The sequence below is a fragment of the Ascaphus truei genome, chromosome 6 (assembly GCF_040206685.1).
Source record: "Ascaphus truei isolate aAscTru1 chromosome 6, aAscTru1.hap1, whole genome shotgun sequence".
NCBI classification, from domain to species: domain Eukaryota; kingdom Metazoa; phylum Chordata; class Amphibia; order Anura; family Ascaphidae; genus Ascaphus; species Ascaphus truei.
In genome coordinates this window covers 16,885,194-16,907,545 of record NC_134488.1, presented here as the reverse complement: position 1 = coordinate 16,907,545, position 22,352 = coordinate 16,885,194, and the positions used below count along the sequence as shown (strand labels likewise).

Sequence of the window (22,352 nt, the reverse complement as noted above, 5' to 3'; positions counted from 1 at the left end):
AGAGTGAGTTAATTTTCATTTAACTAGCAACAAACATATAAGTAACTGGGACAGATATACCTCAGCCACATACTTATAACCTATCTATATATTAGAATACTTAGGGTTATTCTGGTACACTGTGTGGTTGTAGTTGTCCCTGTCAGAATCAATCCATATACTGTACTTCATTGATTCTGAGGTGTCAGTATACCACCTTATATGGAAAGGCATTACACTTATTAGGATTGAGGTTTAGTCTTAGAACATACCTGTCATTTATCCTATACAGTGTATTACCTAGCTGATATTTCCCTATTTGGTCAAACTAGGAGTCTCAGCAGTGTCTTATTGTTATACAGGTCATATCATTAAAATACTCGTGTCAGCCATAGATCTGCAAACTTCAGATCTTCAGCTCACACAACATCTTGTGGTATATACACTCATGGACACATTCACCTATACCATTCTAATCTTGGTACTATAAGTCCGTGGTCTGTAGTGGTGCACAACCCATCAGGATTGTTACTCACATCCAGTGCCAAGGCATATGGCTGCCACACACACCAGCCGTGTGCTAGGTTCTCTGGTTATGGTGCAGCCACAAGTACATTATAATACTGCTGGCAGTACATCTAAGGTTTACTACTTTACTTCCCTCACCCATTCCCTAGGAGATGTCTTCATACAGTATGTGTTACTAGGGCCAGTGAATTCACAAACACTGCTAAACAAACTACTCTCCATAGGGTCTACTACACCCCAGGAGTCATTACAGCGCTCGCAATCAATTGAATTCTTCTTTTAAACCCCATTGCTTTAACGTGTTCCTAATAAAAGCAAAATATGTTTGAAATAAAACATCTCACAAGGTGACAGAGTGCTACATAGGGGGTTCTGTTCTCCGGTCTGTCACAAGATACCTATTAACACACACATCCTGCCATCTTACACACATTATTCATACATGTAAAGTATGTGATAAATGTAATTCAGAGCAGACTGATTTCATGGGAGATGTGTTTGCCCGTATACTTTTTGCAGGTTCTCCGTTACAAATGAGCACTATTTCTGCTTTGCATGGTGGTGCTGTAGTATGATACATTTCTGGATGTTTAATGGTTTTTCCTGTTTTATTTTCACAGGGCTGTTGGAAATAACCTCGCCTATATCTGACAAGTCAGAGCAGTTCTTCTCTGATATCAATGAATTTCGACGTGTCAACAAGGAGGAATGTGTCCATGAGTATTATGCTGAGTAAGTTGTTGATGACCTGTGCTCTCTCTTAACTTGAAAGAATGAAAGGCATGTTGATTTTTTCATAACCTATGTTATCAGAGATCACGGGTAGACATGGGAGAACCTTTCAGAATTCAATCCGCTAATTTTCAGGCCAAATCCGTTTCCATGCACTGAAATTCAAAGTCTGAATCCGCTTCAGCCTGTTCGGGTTCTTTAAATCCAGCCACGGGGCTCAGCATCTCGGATTTAATGTAACTCCGGTCCACGGAGTGTGTTTATATCGAATATGACGTTGGATTTGGCATAAATGCACCACTATTTATATACTTCTGTTATTTTTTTTTTTTTTTTTTTTCGATTTCAGTTTGCTGGTTCGGATTCCGAATCCGTTGGACGGATTTTTAGTAATAGGATAAAACCGAATTTGTCTTTAAGACTAAGTCGTGGGAATCCGCAGCTCAAAGGAACTGAGCAATCGTGTCGTATTTAGGCGGAAAATCTGCCTATCACAATCCTTTAATTATTTTGTTAAACTGGCCTTGCTGAGAAAATGGTCTTGGTCCGGGGTGGGAAGGGAGCGATAATTTCGGGAACACACCAAGAAATAAAAAATAAAACAGTAATAGTGCAGTATATTAACACATCATGGAATGTATTGAATATCTTGGCTCTGTAGAAATTCCTACTTACAGCAAGAAGGATATATAAAGGCAGTTTTCTGACTCAGTCAGTATAGGTGGAGATGGGTCTTCAACAGACGGGTAGATTCGAGATCAGAGGGAACTTCGAAGAGAGATCATACGGATGGCATATGCTCAGATCCGGACGAGGTAGAATGTGCATGGAAGATAAAAACGGACCAATGGTATAGATCGCAATGACAGTATTTATCACACATAAAACAAGGTTAGAAATGTACTTTCAATAAGTACATAATCTATGTACACATAGAGGTATCGTGAGACAGTAGAGTGCTGGTCCCGTGTGGTAAAACTGCTGTACCGTCCTCCTGAAACTCCCGTCTCGCCGCCGATGGATGGCGTCTGACGTCACTTCCGGTCAAACCATCCATCGGCGGCGAGACGGGAGTTTCAGGAGGACGGTACAGCAGTTTTACCACACGGGACCAGCACTCTACTGTCTCACGATACCTCTATGTGTACATAGATTATGTACTTATTGTAAGTACATTTCTAACCTTGTTTTATGTGTGATAAATACTGTCATTGTGATCTATACCATTGGTCCGTTTTTATCTTCCATGCACATTCTACCTCATCCGGATCTGAGCATATGCCATCCGTATGATCTCTCTTCGAAGTTCCCTCTGATCTCGAATCTACCCCTCTGTTGAAGACCCATCTCCACCTATACTGACTGAGTCAGAAAACTGCCTTTATATATCCTTCTTGCTGTAAGTAGGAATTTCTACAGAGCCAAGACAATCAATACATTCCATGATGTGTTAATATACTGCACTATTATTGTTTTATTTTTTATTTCTTGGTGTGTTCCCGAAATTATCGATCCCTTCCCACCCCGGACCAAGACTGTTTCTGTAGGGAATCTTTGCATATTCATTGGAAGGTTGAGAAGTATCTTTTTGGTTTCACATCATTTTCTCACAGTGTGTTATGTAACATTTTGTTTCACCACTTCTATATTATTGTGGGTGTTTCAGCGCCGTTTCAAGTCACTTGGGTTCACATGCTGAGGAAATGTTCAGGTTTTTTTTTTCTCCACACATGGTTCTTTTGGACCAACATGAAAATCATTTTGTAACGTTCTACCTAACCCGCTTATAAATGGATCTATATAAGAAACGCATCACTTGTGAGCACATTCACATGGGTCAGACAGGTCGGCAACCCGGCTTTTCACCATTATCTCCTAGCATACAATGCTTCCATTGCAGCTAGGGATTCTGGGTAATGACGTGCAAAATGAGCACAGTGTGTCACCTTTTGCTTCTTATCCAATTTATCATGGAGCCCTATACACTTATGCCTGCCGTATTGCACATCCATACAAATTAATAGCAGAGTAAATATAAATCGGAAGACGAGGACGTCCTGGTCTATCCATTTTGCCGACAGTATTTATTTACTCCTGAATAGTTGCAATTGCCGTATTGGTCTCTCAAAGTAAGGCTTTTCAGGTAATGATACTGAGGCCACCATAAAATAATACATAGATACTCTAACACAGGGGTGTCCAACTCCAGTCTTGAATGGCCACCAACAGGTTGGGCTTTACGGATATCCCTGCTTCAGCACAGGTGCTCAATCAACACAGCCACTTGTGCTAAAGCAGGGAGATCTTTAAAGCCTGACCTGGTGGTTGGCCTTGATGACTGGAGTTGGCCGCCCCTGGTCTAACACATGGACATGACGGTAGTAAAATCTCTTCCTCGGGTGAGACTGAGAGGACGGAGCACTCCGAGGGGTGTTTATAGTCTTGGGAGCTGGCCATGCATAGAGGTGTTTTTTTTTGTTTGTTTTTCTGGTAAATTTAATCAAAATTGGTAAGAAAAATAATTTAATTTGATAAAGGTGGTTTTATTTCATGACGTGCATGGAGATTAATCAGTGATGTGAAAACATAATTGAGAAATTATAAACGTCAAAATACTCTGCTTAATGTTTGTGATTAGATACAATATTTTAAATCTCTGGCAAGAATATGTTCAGATTTCATTTATTTTATTACATTTAATGCAATATGCTTTTCTGGACAACGTTTTTTAACATCCTTTAAACTGATTGTCTCAGTTCTATAATTGATGGGTTTGAAGTTGTGATGCAATTTGTGTGCATTTGTTTTTCGTGCTAGACAATTGTTCTAAAAACCATGAGTCCGTGTTAAAATGGATTAGAAGCAAGAGGTGACACACTATGCACATTTGCATGTCATTTCCCAGAATCCGTAGCTGCAGTGGAGGCATATTATTCAAAGGGTTACTGGTGAATAGCAGGATTGCAGACCTGTCTGAGACGCGAATGTGTTCACATGTGGTATTTTTATTTGCTGTATTCTAAAAACCAAGAATACTTAACTCAGAAGTATATCAAAATGAAAACCTTATTGTTTGTCTCTAAAGGTCGGAAGCCCCAGACTTCTCCGCATCGGAAGATGAGATGGACCTTTCTCCTGACAGCCATCAGTGTAAGATTAGTTTCACACACAAGTAGATCTCATATAGTTTACATGGCTGCTGTGATTTTATCAGGGGGATGTTTTTCAGTGAATATGCAATGTAACTTAAACACCTGTACAGCTCAATCATTGTCACAAACACCATGCAGCATTCACACTGCAAGCATTGAGATGTTGATGTGCTTGTTTAGTTTCCTCCATTTTAAGAGATTGAAACAGATTGGACGGTCTTAACCCAGGTTTGCCTGTACAGAGAAAGCAACTCCTTCAGGATCACGTGTCCCTCCCTTTTTGGACTGATTAGTTTGTGTACGGTATGGTTAGTGGTTCTGCACTAAGTAAAAAAGAAAAATACAGAATTGCGCTGCTTCAAATAATTAAACGGGAGCAAAAGTAAGTACAGTATATAATAATGTGGAGTAGGCAGCAAACAATACACAGTGAGGTTAAAGTAGGGGGAAAACACTTAACAATACTTGGTATAGTAAATGTGTGAAATGTACAATAGTGCTTTTGCCTTCCAGGTGTTTACTGCTATCGAGTTAACAGTCGCTTATTTACAACACCCATGCGCTTAGAATCTGCCTGCCCCGTCTGTAAAAGACGCAGATCCAGGCGTCATTCCACTTTAGAAGAACCTGCATATATCCGGTTTGTATTCTAGACTATACATTTGCATGCTTTAATTGAAAGCTATGGTATGGTTCTTGTAGGAGATGCTGCATCGCCTGATCTGTTTTGCATCCAAGAGCTACTTGGTTGCAATCTTTAACAGCCAACGCAACCTTGTTTCTAAGAGGCAGCAGAAGGAAATGGTTTGATCATAACAATGTTCCTGGTGGGTATAAAGGGCGTAGTCCCCACTGCCCAACATGGGTTGGAATGTTAAACAAGAAAGCTCTCTGGAATGCATTGGATTCTGTCACTTTAACTGGTAACCGCTCCCCAACTCTGTCCCGAAAGCTCAACTGCAACAAACCCCAAAATAAATGTTAAAGAATAGAAAAGTAATACTGCCTTTGCTGGGACTAAATGGGGATTCAAAGCTAACGGAGCGAGGTCAGCGCTGTGGAAATAATTTAAACATTTATATCATTACAACTGTTTTGGGAAGAAATGTACATATTAAAGCTGCAGACCAAGCAACATCCTATATGTGGTTTTTTTTAGTAAATCAGTTCTGTACTATGAGAAAATACTTGTAGCATATATTTTTTTTTTAAACCACTCTGACATTTTTAATGTATTATAATATTAAAGCATTTTTGTTTCTATAGCAACCATTTACAAAGTCACATCCCCTTCCTCTTCTGAAACAGGCTCGGGCACACCCCTTTTTGAGCCCTGTCCTCTCTAGCAGGGCACCAATTGTATCTAGTGACTGCCTGGTCACACATTAAAGGGGGGAAAAGATTAAAAATGAAAAGAAAAAAAAAACCACAGGTTGAACTCCTGCTTTAATATCTCTTAAAAATGGGGTCCTGGATATTGGGCTAAAAACAAGGAAACCACAGCAATTTGCTCAAATAAAAATGGCTCGGGTGCTGTCTGACTGCACCTTTTTTAAGTGTCCGTGTTGAACTGACAATGTTGTTAACTGCACTTGTTTTAGGGTGAGTATTCCAAGATCCACCCTCCTGCCTCCTTATAAATACAAAGCACACCGACGGAAAAGCTTTGATCCTACAGACAGCCTGGCATTGCCTTCTGTAAGTAGCGCTTTAATTTTCAGATCTTTAAATATGTTGAATGGTTTCGTGATGCTCATCTGTATAATCTGGCCCTGTATGAGTGTCATTACCAAGTATTCTTTTAATCTGATAAAGGTTTGACGAACTACACTTTTTCATCTGATAACGGTGGGGTTTTTGTTTCACAGCGTAGGGTTTTTCTGAAAGGAAATTGCCCAAATATGTGAACTTAATTGTCAGAATACTCAACTTCATGTTTGTGATCGCTTAAAATCTTTAGTTAAGGTTTTGTGTGTGTAAAAATCTTAATCTTGACTAATGATTTTAAGACATCACATTGTGTGTGTGTGTGTTTTGCATCTGATTCCCATGCTGTGCTTTTAAAGCTGTGTTAACAGCGAGCATTAGCTTATATGGGCTCCATGTAACAATGGATTTTCAGACAAAAGGTGACACGTGTGCTCATTTGCATGTCATTTCCCAGAATCCCTTGCTGCAGTGGGAGCACTGTATGCTGGGGATAATGGTGAAAGGCAGGGTTGCAGACCTGCCTAAGACATGTGTGCTCACAAGTGATCTTTTTTTTGCTATATGCAATACACTGACGGTTCCTTGTTGCCTTTTTCACCCACCATAACTTAAAACGTGAGATTTATATAGATATCAAGTCACTTTATCTCCCTGTGCCTCAGGCACCCAAAAATAGGTTGTAAGCTCCATGGGGCAGGGACTGTCTGCAAAGTATCTCTGTAAAGCGCTATGTAAGGCCTCGGACATGGTCAAAAAGGGTGAGCTCAGCCGCGCTGAGGGGAAACATTATCCCTATCAGCGCGGCTTTAGACGGCGCTTCCGCAGGCGTGCGGAGGCGTGTGGAAATGCAGGAGACGGGCAAGTTAAAATTTTGTCGCGCAGGGCCAGTCACGTGACTGCCAGAAGCCAATGGCAGTCCGTGACGTCGGTGATGTGGCGCCCTAGCCCCGCCTCCTGCCTGGCTCCCACCCGGCACACAAGCGCGCTCGCTGACACTCATGCAGGGACACGAAAAATCTCCTGCTCGAGCAGGAGAGCATGAGCGTTAGCGCTGCCCAGCGCTCTTCACTACACTATGTCCCAAGCCTAAAACTAGCAGCGCTATACAAGAACATGCTATTAAAAAAAAATATATACATATGATATACATATATATGATATACATATACACATACACATACATATACATACACACATACATATATACACATACACACACACTATTTTAACTGATTGTTCCAGCTTTGTAAGTGTTGCATTTTCTGAAAAATTTCAACATTTATTTTTAAATTGGCATCCAACAGCACTGTTTAGCTGGTTGGGAAAACGCTGTGCCTTCCTGTGACTTTAATATCAGCAGCTTGGATTTGAAGACTTCACTGGAATTAAACACTGCCACATCAGTCGAAATAGGTCAATCTAACACGGTAAGAGAAACTGCAGTAGCTGAAGTATTGGAGCTGGAGTTTGTAAATTGCGTATGGAGCTGTGTTTTGTATGTGGTGCAGAAGCAAAAGAAACCAACGCACATCCGTCTTGATGCTCAACGTTGACGCTTAATGCTCATTTGAAAGCCTGAAAATCAAATAGAATTCAGAGAGAGGACCTGTCTAATTCTATTTAACATGTTGCCTTAAGCCTGCCATACAATATAAATAACTATTCCAGATTTATTTGGTCAAATAATAAGCCTTTGTCTTTAGAAGGCGTTCTCAAAGAATAGCTAGTACACTTACTATGCATACCATGCGAGGTGGTAATTGTAAGATTGCTTCTCCTTCACTCATTCCTATTAAATATGATATAAATCTCTCGCTGAGCTCGGAAATGATCCCTTTCAGCCATGCTTGTTATTCTCCACATATGCGCTTTGAATATGGATGGAAAAAGTCCAGGAAATGAATGCCTTGTATAGCACAAATGGATTGTAAGTACTTTTCATCATTATCAGTATCGTTTTTTCATCCTGGTAGGGGGAGAGTGTTTTGATATAAAAATGCACGGCACTTGCACAGTTTTAGTAATAAAATGTTTTCATTTCCAGAATCACGTGCCCCACGATGTTTCACAGGTGAGATCAGAGTGTCTACTCAACAAGTCCCGCTCCATACATTTCCAGTACAGCAACGCTAAATAGTTACTGAAGGCAACAGGACTGTCTCACTGCTTGGTCTTCTTCCTGTTCGCTGGAAACGTGTTACAATATCCAGTACAGCAGTGGTGCATAACGTGATAAAGAAATTAATGGTCACAGATTTTTTTTTGCTAATCTACTGGGAGATCTAACAAGAATGCTGTGCGTAATCTTAAGAAATGTAAATTTCCTTTTGTGGGGGCAAAACCAACCTTGCCTCCCCCCCCTGAGAGGAGGAAACCTCCATGGAGTTTGACACATGTTCAGTAAATATTTTGTTCAAATGACTACAAAAATTCACACAACTGCAGTTAGTCTGTGTTGTAAAATGAGTGGATGGGCTATAAAGGTTGAGAGAATGACACATGGACAACCCAGGTTTTACATGTCTGCACGTTTTGTTTGCTAAAAGAAAATCTGAAAGTACTTTGTTTGAATACTTTTTATGTAAAATCGGTGTTTGGCGGGGGCGTGCGTGTACCTTTTTTTTTTTTTTTTACATTTCTATATAAAATAAGTTGTAAGAAGAATGGTTGACAGAATATTCCCTACCAATGGAACAAGGGGAAACTGCCTGGAATAATTCTTGGCTTTTTTTTGCCTATTGTATCCCTGAATGTATTTATACTGTATAATCATCTCATTTATAGTATGGTGTGCATATTGATTTTTTTTTTTTTTTTTTTTCACCCAACACAAATGTAAAAGTGAAGAAAGGTGCAGAAATGTGTATTTTAGTAGAAACCCTCCAAAATAAGAGGAACTGTCTGAAAAGTGATGATTAATAAAAAAGTGAATACAAGATAGTAACTTTATAATAATTACAAAATGTGATGTTATTCTGTCTTCTATGCAGGGGAGCTCAAACTTTTTTTCCCTGCGCCCCCCTGCCGGCAGTTCCCCTCTCTCTGCGCCCACCTCTTACCTCAACGTCATGACATCACATTGCCATGGCAACGTGACGTCACGTGACCTCGCGGCTTCATTGGACACCGCGTTGCCATGGCGACACGTCTAAGAAGCCACCGGAGCCAAGTTGTGATGTTTACAGAGTCCTTCGCCGCTTCCCTGGGACTTGGAGAAGTGTGGGGCCTCTGTAATCCCCACGCCCCCGCAGCCAGTCTTGTGCCCCCCAGTTTGCGCACCGCTGTTATATGGAATAAATATGGTGCATACAAGCCACTGTAATAAAAATAAATGATGAGAAATATGTAAGTGGTATGCTACAAGTGATGGGGGGAAGATTGAATATTATGTAGATCAGGGGTGGTCAACTTATTATTTATTTTTTTAAGCGGGCCAAAAAATGAGCGCACATTTTTTTGGGGGGGGGGGGGGGGTAGTTCGCTGTCTTACTGCCCCCTATATCCGGTTTCAATTAATAGCTAAACCTAAACGCCAAAAGTTAACGAGGATAATAAAAACATTGAAATATTATTAAAAATAAATGTGAAATCCTAATTAAAAAAAAAATATATATCTATCTCTGAAATTTAAAGTGCAATCTCTGAACTTGCACTTTTCTCAATATTCGGATTGATTTCCGAGGTGGATAAACGGAGCAGACGGTGCCCACGTTAGCGATTGTCTGTACAGATGTTATTAAAATTGTGTGTGTTTTCAAAATGTATGTTAATCATAAGTTTCCCAGGTCATGATGGGGGTTTTTCCCCCCCCCCCCCCTTCTAATTTTAAAGATGTTGTATTTGTTCCTGTCCTTAACTGATTTTTGGGGGTTGTCCTTTTTTTTTTTTTTTTTTTTTTGCCCTCATTCCTAATGTCCTTTTTCACCACTTTATGGCTACCCCTGAGATGTAGATCAATATGACTCATAATTATGTTTTTATGTGTATTTATCGTGTGGCAGGATGACTGGTGATCAAAGTGTGCTTCAGTTTGTTTGCAGACTTGAAACAAAACATTTTATGTGCACACTGTCTTTTTAAAGCAAAGTAACAAAATAAAATCTCCACCAGGAGGCTAACTTAAAAAAAATCATCACTTCTCTAACCATCATTGGCTGGCTTTGCTGGTTGACGGTTAAAAGCAGCAGTCCAAACTGCCGAGTTATTTATTTTTTTTAATTATTTTTCTCCCTTTTAATATGTGCATCAATACAATGATAAGGAATTAGCACAGTTGCCAGTCCATCCGTTCTCCTGTGATCGATCGGTGAAGATTTGGTTTCGGGGTTCACCCGCGATCGGGTGTTGTCATGGAACAAGAATCACATTCCTGCCCGACCCCCCTTCTGCTTGTCAGCTCCTTAAGTTCAGCTGCAGGCATTGGTTCCACATACACACACCGTGCCTGTGTAACATGCAACAATGTTGCATTTCTTGCCCCTGAGCACGTAATCAGTGAACTGCTACTGCAGCTTCTCCTGTCCTCCCAATTAATGGACTTTCCCATGTTCTCCCCTGTCCTTTGCTGACAGTTAGTGCAGTCCCACTCAACCTTTAGTGTGACCCCTGCCCCTCACTTCCTTTTCCACCCTAGATTACAGTGAGTACAGACCTGTTTGCATCCACCCCTGGTAAGGCCTTTCTCTCTTACCATAGTCTAACCCCATAGAAGCATCCCACATAGAGAAGCACTCTCTGCCTACACTACACCTACAAGTTCCTGTGTTTTCTAATCCAGCAATAAAATTAAGAAAGACATTAAGGACTTGTCATGCTTTGGAAGAGGGAGGACATGAGTTGAGCTTACTGGAATCATTCATACATCATTCGTGACCCTGGTTCCAGGAAAGGTGTCCTGCCTCCTGCAGCGCATCTCGCGGACCACTCTTTACCAGCGTTCCTTTGAAGGGCCGTGCGGGGATCTCACTCGGCACTAAATGCCGTCCACGATGGTCCCGTCTCCAGGCTTCGCTTGCGCAGTGACGTCACCGTCGCACAGCGCATATGTATGTAGAGTTCTCCATTCTGCTGTGTCATAGGATTCACCTGCTTTGTTTCCATCAGCCAACCACAGCCATGCATACTAGGGAGTATGCTTCCTCCTCATTGGTCTGTTCTTCCTATATATGCTCAGCCTGCCCTATGGCACATTGGCTTAGCATAAACTTGTTTATGTGCGCTGTGTTCACTGCAGTCCTGCCTCCTGTCTGAGCCTTGCCTGTCTTGTCATGTGTTGCCTTGCTTGTTTTTTGGATTCCGCACTTCTCTGCTCCTGACCTGGCTTACCAACGACGATCCATACCTCTCCGCTCCTGACCTCGGCTTACCTAAGACGATCCCACCTCTCCAATCCCGACCTTGGCAAAAGTACCTGCAACGATCCGTACCTCTCCAATCCAGACCTCGGCAAGTATCACTGACAATTCTGACCCCTCCTAACCCAACCCGGCTACCTCGACCTACAGTATCTACACTCCAGACGCGCCCTCGCGTTGGCGTTTATCAAATCCGCACCTCGGGCCTCTCGGTCACGTCTTGTTTGTGGTGAGCGCATCGTTACAGTCTGCAGCTTTAGGCTAAGGCCCCCCTGCCTCAGACCGGGCGCCTGCACTGCAGACATGCGGCGCATGGAGAGGCACTTGACCGCTATCTGCGGTCTGTAGGGAGCGGTGTGGTTGGAGCGGATGGCTGCAGCGGGGGTCTCCCGGGCTGCAGGAGGGTGCTGCTGCGGCTGTATGCTGGAAGGTAAGCAGCTCCCCCCCCCCCACACACACATGCCCTCCTCTCCGTGCTGCTCCCTCCCTGTCGGTCCGTCCCTCCCCCAACACACACACACACCTATATCTATATCTAATATATATATATATATATATATATATAACAGAACAACAAAGAATTGAAGTAGTGCCTCTAATATACCCTGACTAAAGTAAATACTAAAAGAACCAATAGCTAATCATGGAAAGGTTTAGTGGGGCGGCTAGATATGGGCTAATACGCTATGATAAGACAATGATTAAATAAAACATGAATGCATTACTCAACAATCGATCCCTAAACAATATAAAAATCTGAATTTTAATAAAAAATGTAAAAATAGTACCAACAATTGAAAAGTAAAAATCAAAAAATAAAAAACCTTTAATAAACACAGTCCTGTTCCAATGGCAATGACACCAGGTTCCTGCAGCCCGCTTCAAGGGATCACCAGTCCCTAATCATATCTAGAAAAAAGGAAAGAAAAAGAAACAGGTGCACACCTAGTGCATTACCATAATAAAATTGTATTAAAGGAACATAAAATCTGTAAAATGCCCACTCACAAAGGTACAGCAATCAATAGCGTGTATGAGATAGGCTCTCATGTGCCAACAGCTCGATCATCAGTGTCCGGCTCAGGTTAGTGGCGTCGTCACGTGACCCTCCCTCGTGTAGCAGAAACCTGAAGCGGAACTCCTCGCATACAGTGTTCAACGAGAAGGGTCCCTCCAGGGAACAGTGCTTGGAAAAACCAAAAGATATATATATATAGATAGATACATACACACACACTTCCCCTACCTTTTGGAGGTGGGGGAAGCTCTGACAGCTAAAGCACCCGCCCAGCCGCTGATAGGCGCACCACGTGACGCGTCAACGCTAGGGATCTCAATTCTCTTGCATCCCCTGGCGGCTGACGCGTCGCAGCGAGGGGGGACTGGGACCGGCTCGGGAGGATACCAGGTGATGGTGAGTAACTCGCGCGTGCGCAGCGGGACCAAAGCCTTAAACATCAGAATGTGTAGCAGTGGCTCGTTGGGTAGTCCTTACTCTCTTCAGGTATAGTAACCCAATCAACAACGTCATTTTCCAAGGTAGACTTCCAGTATCTCAGGACTCTGGGCTGACAGCCTTCTCTCAGCTCTCTGTGTGAGAGACTGGCTGTATTCTTAGGCTGCCTTTTTAAAGCTTGCAGCTCAGGTGAATTGGTTGCACTGGGAAGCCGCGGTAAGTGGAAGTTAACCCCATCATGCTGGGAACAGAGCATGTTCTAATCTTCTGCTTACATAGAAAATCTCTGATCAGGGCTGGAACTAGTCACCGATGGGCCCTAGTGCAGGTTAATAAAATAAATAAAAGGACCCTCTTCACCTCCCTTCTGGGGCCCTACATGTAGAGCTGGTCCTCACGCTGTGGCGATGGAGATACCATGCAGATGGTGCTTGCAGAAGTTGGGCCTAACTTCTACGTTAGGACCACCTGTGTGGGCTGCCGCCGGGTAAGGCCCTGACGCATGTAGAGCCCAGGCAGGAAATGTGAAGAGGAGGGTCTTCAGAAAAGCCGGAGCACTTCCAACTGCTAAAGTAAGTGCTGGAACAGCATTCCGGCTCGTGGAGATGGGCCCCTAAAGGTGGTGGGCCCTAGTGCATCCGAACCAAACATGCTGCAAGTGCAGCCCTTGAACCCTCAAAAGAGCTGCACAAATCTCTGTTCTGTGGTCCCTACTCTTCAGTGTTCATCACTGATCTTCCTACAGCTTGTAAGGAAGCCTCGATACACGTATGCAGATGACAATCTTATATGCACACAGCTATAGCTTCTCCGACCGTGAACACATACTTCAATCTGACTCGAGACTTGAAAATTGGATTTCCCAAAACAAACTGTTTTTAAACACTGACAAGACTGTAACAATGGTATTTGGGACCAATGCTAAATTCCTAAAGCTTCCAATGACTGAGCTCCAGATCAAAACCAACACTAAAACCTCCCTAACTCCTGTTACTAGTTTTAAATACTTGGGCATAGGGTTTGACTCCCATTTAACATTCATGATGCACATTGATTCCCTGACATACAAAACCTATGCCAAACTAGGTGTACTTTACAGGAACAAATCCTCCCTAAATCTGCTGGTCAGAAAGTGTTTCACAGCAGATGCTAATGCCAAATATCAACTATGGGACATAGTACACGGCTCGGCACCCAAAACCCACCTAAGCCAACTTGACACACTCTACAATTCAATATGCCATTTTGTTCTCCAATGCAACTACAACACACATCACTGCGAAATATTCAAATAACTAAATTGGTCATCACTTGAGTCTAAGCGCAAAGTTCACCTTTCCTGTCTTGCCTTCAAATACTTTCTGGGCAAGCTACCCACCTATCTGAACAAGCTCCTCACCCCTACCACATGCAGCTCTTATCATCTGAGATCTGACTCCAAAAGACTGTTCATGGTTCAGCAAAGTATCCGGCCGCTCCTCTTACCGTGCACCCCAAAACTGGAACAACCGACCGGAGACTCTCACATCCACCACCTGTCTAAGTTCTTTCAAAACTAAAGTTGTCTCACATTTTACTCTGGTCTGTAACTGTTACATATGCCTATAACATATATTATCTCTTACTGTGCATGCAATGTCTTGTATATAATGTATAACCCTGTTCCCTTATGTAATTGTATTTGTAACCATGTACTAGTTGTCATCTTAAGTCTGTGCCCAGGACATATACGTGAAAACGAGCGGTAACTCTCAATGTGTTACTTCCTGGTAAAACATTTTATAAATAAAATAAAAATAAATTATTCCTAAACTCAATAATAAGGAAATATTACCTTTAACCCTCCCATTGCTCCCCCTACCTAAAGCCTCATTGCCGTTTAAAAACAAAAAACTATTACGTTACTCTCCGTTGTTGAAAAACAAAGATATATATTTTTTTTTTAAATCAAATTTAACAAAGAATCATAATATAAGGAAGTCTTAACCATCATAACACAACTCCTAAATAACACACCAAAAAACAGTGGGGATTATAAAAGCAAAACATGGATTATAAATTGTGACTGCACGCTCATTGCCAGGGATCGACACATTTCCCTCTTGGCACCTGTGCTCTGTGACTGACCTGTCAATCACCGCTGTGATGGGCAACAGTGCTTCCAGCAACATCACAGCTGGATCTGGGACCGGGGATTAACAGGTCATCAATGCCGATTAGCGAGTGGGTCATTGGCAGAGGCACGCATGGTATTGGAGGCGTGTGTGTGTCACACACTGTGACAGAGCCGCCAGCGGGAGGGCAAGGGGTAGTCTGGAACCGGTAAATATAGACTCGACTTACCAATCTTTCCTCCTCACAATGTAAAGCCACCTCTCGGGAAGACAAAAATGGATACATTGTGTAAATCTTCTTTTATTTTATTTTTTTAAGCCATCCTGCAAAAAAAATTGTCTTAAGTGATCAAATACCTACAATCAGGTGGGTAGCAACGGCCCTTACAAAGGCCACAACACCGGTCAGCCTGAGCCTATGGTTGCAAGCTTACCCCGATCCCCAAAAAAGCAACATTTCTTTAAGAGGGTTTTAGGAAGCGTATTACCATCCCAATACAATGCGAGATACAGGCCAGACAAGTTCATCATAACTTCAAATCATCTGCAACGTATGCGCACATAGTAAGGGAAATGCTGAAGATGGAGTTACGATTGGAGTGTGTGGCGGACCCCTTCACGTCCCCCTGCTGCCTGAGCTGAGCATTTCACCATGAGGTGGTGTCCTTAAAGAACTGGGCAAATTCAGGCTCATTCAGCACCTCTCCTATCCAAAAGGTATCCCCGTAAACGATGTCATAGACCAGGACTAAGGCCGGGGCCATAGAGGCTTCAGGAGAGCGGAGGCGCTCTAACGCTGAGGCTCGCCTGCTTAAGTCAGCGCGATTCCACGGACTTGCAGGCGAGCCAGCGTGCACGAAGGGAGCCGGGGGGGAGGTGGTTGGAGGTGGGGCAGTGACGTCGCTGGGCCAATCGCCCGCGATGTCACGGCGCCGTGACGTTGACGCTGCTTCAAGCTGATTGGATGTTTTCAGCCGACAGCGCGCTGAAAAACAGCTTGGCGCTCGGCTGAAAACTCCAAAGCCTCAGCACGCCTGTGGACGCTCGCGTGAGCCCCCTCTCAAGGCATTCTCATTGAGGATGCAGGGGCTCAGCGCTGAGCATCCGCACGGCTCAGCGCGGCCTGTCCTTCTATGGACTCGGCCTAATGCTGCGTCAAAGACGGCCATTTACATAGAATCAGCTTTTTTGGCTGTTGCCCCTGGCCACAAGCAGTTTCACATTCACGGGTCGCAAATTTGAAGAGGCATACTAACCTGACATGTCTCCTTATTGGATACGCAATATCATGCACATACTTTTGTTGCATTCAGCACCTTTTTGCATTGGTACATAGTCCCCTAAACAGGAACTAGCACAAAGCCGCACTATTTACACGATTTACTACTAGTGTGGTCTCCCCAATTCTCTGTTGAGCAAGGGACTGCTTGAAAGTACAGAGGGTATCATGCAAGGGTCTCAATAGTAAAGAATAACATGGAAGGCTCGGCAGAAATATTGTCCTTTCAGAGTATTGAGACTAAGTATTGAAAGCTAACCAAGGTCAGTTCAAGGAGCCTAAAAAAATGACCCTAAAATAGATGCAGTCGCTGTTAGATTTTCTGAATTTCACCTGTAGAGTCATTCCCATGGGCAGAATGTTTAACCATTAGTTCGAGAGGGATGAAAAAAAGCCCCAATACCGCATCCAAATTACAAAATAGCTGAGGGCAGACCTAAAACTATGGGAAGTGTTCCTCAGCCGGTAGAGGAAAGCAAAACAAATCAGGATTTGCAATTGTTTACTGACGCAGCGGGGGCGCACGACTTTGGAACATACTTCAGAAGGGAGTGGTGCACTGAGCCATGACCACTGGACTGGGTAGAGGCAGGTCTGACCAAAAACATGGCTGTCCTTGAGCTATTGTCCATTATTGTTGTAGTAGAGTTGTGGGCCAGCAAGCTTTGCAACAAGCACATCATATGCTGGTCAGATTACCTGGGAGTAGTCAATGCAGTAAATGGCCCATCGGCAACATCACCACCAGTGATAAGATTATTTTGCAGGCTGGTTCTCCTTTGCATGGAAAGCAACAGAAAGTTTAAGGCAAAGCATGTCCCAGGGAAGCTGAACAAAATAGCATACTCATTGTCCCTCTTTAATTGGATAGCTTTCAGGCAGGCCGTACCTGACACGCAGGCAAAAGGTCTAACCTGCCCAATTCAGCTTTGGCAGAGGGATTATTCGATATGGTCCGGAAATCGTTAGCGTATAAAAATACCTGGCAGCAATGAGCGAGCCGCAACAATAAGGGGTAAGACAGATGGCCTTCAACAACTCATCAACTTCCTACAGACCCAAAAACACACAGTGATGTCCCGTACAAAAGCAGGATGCATGCTAGCGGGCATAGCTGTTTTCTGATACTTCAGAGACGAAAATACATCATTAAGGATGTTGTCATCAGGCGCATCGTGCTAGGGTGAGGCAGAGGGGAGTGCAAACAAGGAGACAGAAGGGAGCCCTACGGAATCATGCTATTCAAAACAGCCTTTGCTTTTGCCTTTTTCGGGGTGTTCAGAATAGGGCAATTAGTTGCAGTATCAAAGTCAATCAGGGAATCTGGCTTGCTGTTTAGAAACGTGATAATCAGAAGCAGCACGCCGAATACACAGATCAAAAACTGATCAGGCGAGCGAAGGGGCCTGGGTGCATGTAAAGAAGCACAAGAGTAAGAGGGTGTGCCCAGTAAGGCCTGGGATATAGTACAGGTGCGCGTGCGTGACGGAACGCATGATGTCACTCGCGCCTCTACTAGAAGCGAACCGTGGCCTGTAGGATTGTGGGGAGGGGGTGCCGGAGGTGTGTGACGTCACGTGATCGGTTCACCTTCATTGGCTGAACCGCACACGTGACCCGGCCGCCACTTGGCAAAATCAAAAGATTTTGTCGCACGAAGTATCTTTCGCCCCATTGATCTTGTGCACGCGCGCTCTATGGCCATGCGCATTGCCTTTCTGCATTTTATTTTCGCTTCCGCCGTCGCTTTTACTATGACCGCTGGCTAGGCTAGCAAAGAGGTACGCAGAGCAGCGACCGCAAGGCAGCAAGGTTTTCTGGTTTTGTAATGTAACCCCATTTACAAAGTTCCAATTTCCCTGTATCCTTAAGCGCTGCTTCAAAGCAGGAATCATAAATGTCCAACCTTTTGTGACACACTCTTTTAGGATAGGTGCTGCAAGAGCAGCAGCAGAGCAAGGTGTGCCGGTGGAGCAGATCAAGTAATGGAGGAGATGAAAATCTCACATACAGAACATGTATTACATTAAGGCAGGAATGTTAATGACTTGTATACAATTCTACCATGTTTTTCTGTCTCCTCAGTGGAAAAACCGGGAGCGAGAGCATGAATATTCAATAGATTGGTAAGAGAGGAATGCGTTGGGTAGACTTGTTACCAACCCCGGCGAAAACCCAAGCAGCAAGGTAGGCTGGAAATTTGGCGGTCTCGGTGCCGAGGGAGTTTGGCGGGGCGTCTTACTTGCTCGGAGCCGGCATCTCCTCCTGCTGAAATGCGTCACTCCACGTGATTGTCAGGGTCGCACCAGGGGCACGCCCCTTTGGTGCGTCACACCGCTTACCTGCGGTTGCATCCCGCCGCAGCGGCCGACATGGCCGTACTGCCAGGCCCACTCCTACCTCACACCCCCTTGACACATTACCTCTGCCTTCCGGGAGCGCGCGGGGAGTCCCACCTGCGCGCGCATCTCGGCACATCCAGATGCACCCGCAGCACGCGCGTGCACATCACAAACAAGTTAATGCCTACACTGGCCTCAGCTGGGTTACACCTGTACACATCCAGCCTCTGTCTATCACCGCTCTACCTACATTTAACCACTCCTCCTTCTCCCTCATTGGTTCCCTCCTGTATTTATACTCATTCAGCCCTATGTTTGTTGCTGAGCATAGACCCTTCTATGCACCATGCTCATTTGTAGCCTGAGTACCTGTCTCTGTTCCTATCAGTATCTCTGTTGTGACCCTGCTTGTGCCTGACCTGTCTCTTTTTTTAACCCCCTAGACCGCGGCTTGTTTAATGGACTTCTACCCACTCCACGACCTCGGCATACGGACTACGACTATTCTACACTCTCCAACCCCGGACCACGGCAAGTACCCTCTACCCTCTCCACTCTCCTACCCTGACCCGACTACACGTCCCGACTCTGCAATCCGGACCTATCCCCGTGGCTTAGGGCTGGTGGTCATATAATTCCCCACCTCAGCCCCGCGGTCCAGTCCAGGTTGTAGTGAGCATCCGTGACAATGATGATGTCACATGATGTGCAAGATCTCTTGCCAACTCTTGCGTCTTGTCAAGTCACGTCATAACAACACGGCTCGTGACATCACGTTGTCATGGTGGCGCGTCGTCACATGGTATCTGGAGGAGATGTTTGCACTTACAGAGGCCACACCAGCCTGTGGTTAAGTCCCCAGATGAGATTGTGTGGGCTGGAGGCACCGACTCTTAGTTTGGGCTGGGCCCCTACCCAAGTAAGGTGGAAAAAACTGGGCGTCAACTGTGCGGTTGGGCCTAGGCAACCACAAGGAAGGACTGCGAACAGAGCATTCCCGCCAGAGTAAGGCTGTTAAGGGTCTCCCCACATACTACCATCAGGACGCATGGGTTCGTCTGCACACGTGGACTAGCGGCTGGCTGACCACTGTTTTATTATGTTATTAAATAACAATACTGCTGTGACGTATTTTTACTTCCTCTGAAACGCTGTTGGCTCCAATTTTCTGTTGGGGTAATATCGAAGGGTAGGCACGTTATGTACCGTGAATAGTTTTAGTCAGGGTAAGAAACCTGTAGCACATCTGCTGCTCAGAATAAAGTGAAAAAAGATTGAGCAATGGACTTGCATTCTGTTACATTTGTGTTCTTTCACCATGGCAACCGTAAGTAGGAATTCCATTGCTCAGACCATAGACACAATTTAGAGCTCTACATACATTTATCACAGCCTTGATGGAGAGAGGTCCAGGGGATGGTTCTGCTATTCCTAGTTGTTGAAATCTTCTTCTTTTTCTACAGAAGTTATAGTTTGAAAAAAGATACAGTTATAAGCAATGGTAAATATCTTCTGATCAGATTTTTCCACCATGACAGAACTTAGCATTCTTACTTTTGAAGACTGTGAGGGGCCATGCAAATGATCTGGGTTTTTGTTTACAAAAAAATAAAAATTAAATATATATATATATATATATATATATATATATATATTTTTTTTTAAACCCAGTTACACATTTAATAATGTTGTGGATACATTGAGAATACTGTACATAGAAGACTTTTCCTATTAGTAACATTGATAAGAGAGTCAGACTTTTATTGATGGACTTCTAAGCAATAACAATTTAAACGTTCTTAAATCATTTAAGTTCATGTCCATATGGTTTGAAAACTTGTTTTCACTTAGGGTAAGGATTAAAAGACCTTTTCACTGGTAGTGTATTCCCAGGCGTAACGTTATTACAGTACAATGTTCCATTTAAAAGCTGGGCATTTTATACTTATGAAAATAGGTACAAGTATGTACGCTAGGTCAACCAAGCCAGCACTGTCAATGGCGCGCCTTTTTCCTTCTCAAAGTTCTCTTAACAAAGATTACGGGTTGTCCATCCACAGAGAACCCAACTTTCCGCTGGACTGAGTGGCAGCCCTGGATCTGTATGTGTGATCTCCATAAGCAAGCTCGTATCCGGCACTTTGTAGTTTCAGGAGAGAACATTACAGTGAACCTGAACACTAAGGGCTTCTGGGAAGAAAAGCTGTGCTCTGTGACTGGCTGTACCATGTGCACATCAGAGGAGTGTTCCAGCAAATATAAAGTATCTGCTGTCAAGCTAAAGCATGGCCATCGTACTCTTTCTCAGAGAAGAACTACTTCCATGACTACCCCTAGAAGTACAGTAACAGAGTATGATTCCTATGACAGTCTTCCTTTGATAGATGATAAAGACTAAATAAATCTATATAATACATACTGTGTCAATGTATTTTTAAACCTATAAAGAATAGACCGGTCATCCTTCAAAAGCTCTGTGCACTATAATCCCATCTACGAAGAACTCCCTTGTTGGTTCATGAAATTGTACCACAATCTGTGACAAAACTCTTATTGTTTTTCTGTTGATAAGTGGAGAGAAAGAATCCCTATTGTGTGGCTCTAAAGAGAGTACACCCTAATTAAAACTTATACTTTTATTGTGAACTGATTAAAATAAACTGTTTGGGGAAAACCACATATGTAGAACAAACAAAAACTAATTAAAAGACGGAGAGGTGTGGTAGGGTGTTTAATGAGGGTATTTTATATATATGTTCCTCTTAAACCTTAATAAACCCTATAATCTGGGTGGTCTCTATGTCAAAGAATGTAATGACAATATATCTCCAAACCCATTGTGGCAATGAGGTATAGGTAACTAGATGCAGACTGTTAAATGTAGAGCAGGGCTGCACATAATGGTGGCTGAAATGAAGAAGCCATAGGCACCTTAAACATTTATAGAGCTGCATATAATTAGTCCATAGCATATAGCAAATGTAGAGAGACCCCTTGTAGCAATGGGGTATAGGCAATCAGATGCAGACTTGTGCTTAGTGATGGCTGAAATGAAACAGCTATAAACGTCCTAGGCATCACAAAGCTGCATCTAATCTATCTATAATAGATATAGAGATATAGGAGACTAACCCTAGGGTCTGAGTGCTGTTGCTGCCCACGAACGCAGTCTCAGACAACTTGTAGCCCACACCTCACCGATGAGCCGATGTCACGTGATGGTGACGTCAGACGTAGCCTACGTACGTTTCACCGTAACTGGCTTCATCGGGGGCGGGTTCTGTGTGATTTTGGTGCGTTTTTATAGGTTAATGTTGCCGTGGCAACGAGTTGTAGCTCTCCTCTGATTGGTTGTAGCTGTCAGCAAATCCTAGTGCATCATTTAAAATGACACAGTAAAGACGCTCTCACTTTATTTACTTTATTTATTTATCTCTTGTTTGGATATCCTCCGCTCCCAATTCCTCCTCAGAGGTAGCGTCACAAGCCTCCAAGCCTACCATAGGCTGGCGCTCTCAGCCAATTGAAAGGGATACTTACGTTCCTGCGACTCCCTCTACCCAGGGGGGTGCGTCATCACAATGAGCACTTGGATAGGGGGAAGCTCTGGACTAATCTCTAGTCCTGGGCCCCAGGAAATCTGTCTGCGGCCCTTGTCACTTGAGACCAGGTTATTTACACCTTTTTACCAGGATCATTCATTGAG

At 43.6% G+C, this 22,352-nt stretch overlaps 1 protein-coding gene across 9 annotated transcripts in view; it reads left to right on the top strand.

Moving 5' to 3' along the window:
• Positions 1-21,062, top strand: part of MIIP (migration and invasion inhibitory protein) — a 32,797-nt gene extending 11,735 nt beyond the window's left edge. The window contains exons 3-11 of one of the 9 annotated variants that reach the window (XM_075603439.1): positions 1,128-1,239; positions 4,325-4,389; positions 4,905-5,031; positions 5,993-6,089; positions 7,406-7,528; positions 8,146-8,172; positions 18,390-18,491; positions 20,110-20,147; positions 20,707-21,062. In XM_075603439.1, coding sequence (XP_075459554.1) covers positions 1,128-1,239; positions 4,325-4,389; positions 4,905-5,031; positions 5,993-6,089; positions 7,406-7,528; positions 8,146-8,172; positions 18,390-18,434 — 596 coding nt within the window. In that variant the 3' untranslated portion in view covers positions 18,435-18,491; positions 20,110-20,147; positions 20,707-21,062. Of the gene's footprint in view, positions 1-1,127; positions 1,240-4,324; positions 4,390-4,904; positions 5,032-5,992; positions 6,090-7,405; positions 7,529-7,942; positions 8,029-8,145; positions 9,042-9,091; positions 10,252-18,389; positions 18,492-19,089; positions 19,178-20,109; positions 20,148-20,706 lie in introns of those variants that run through there. The other 8 variants (XM_075603436.1, XM_075603441.1, XM_075603437.1 and 5 more) reach the window with 8 other exon arrangements.
• The last annotated feature ends 1,290 nt before the right edge of the window (positions 21,063-22,352 follow it).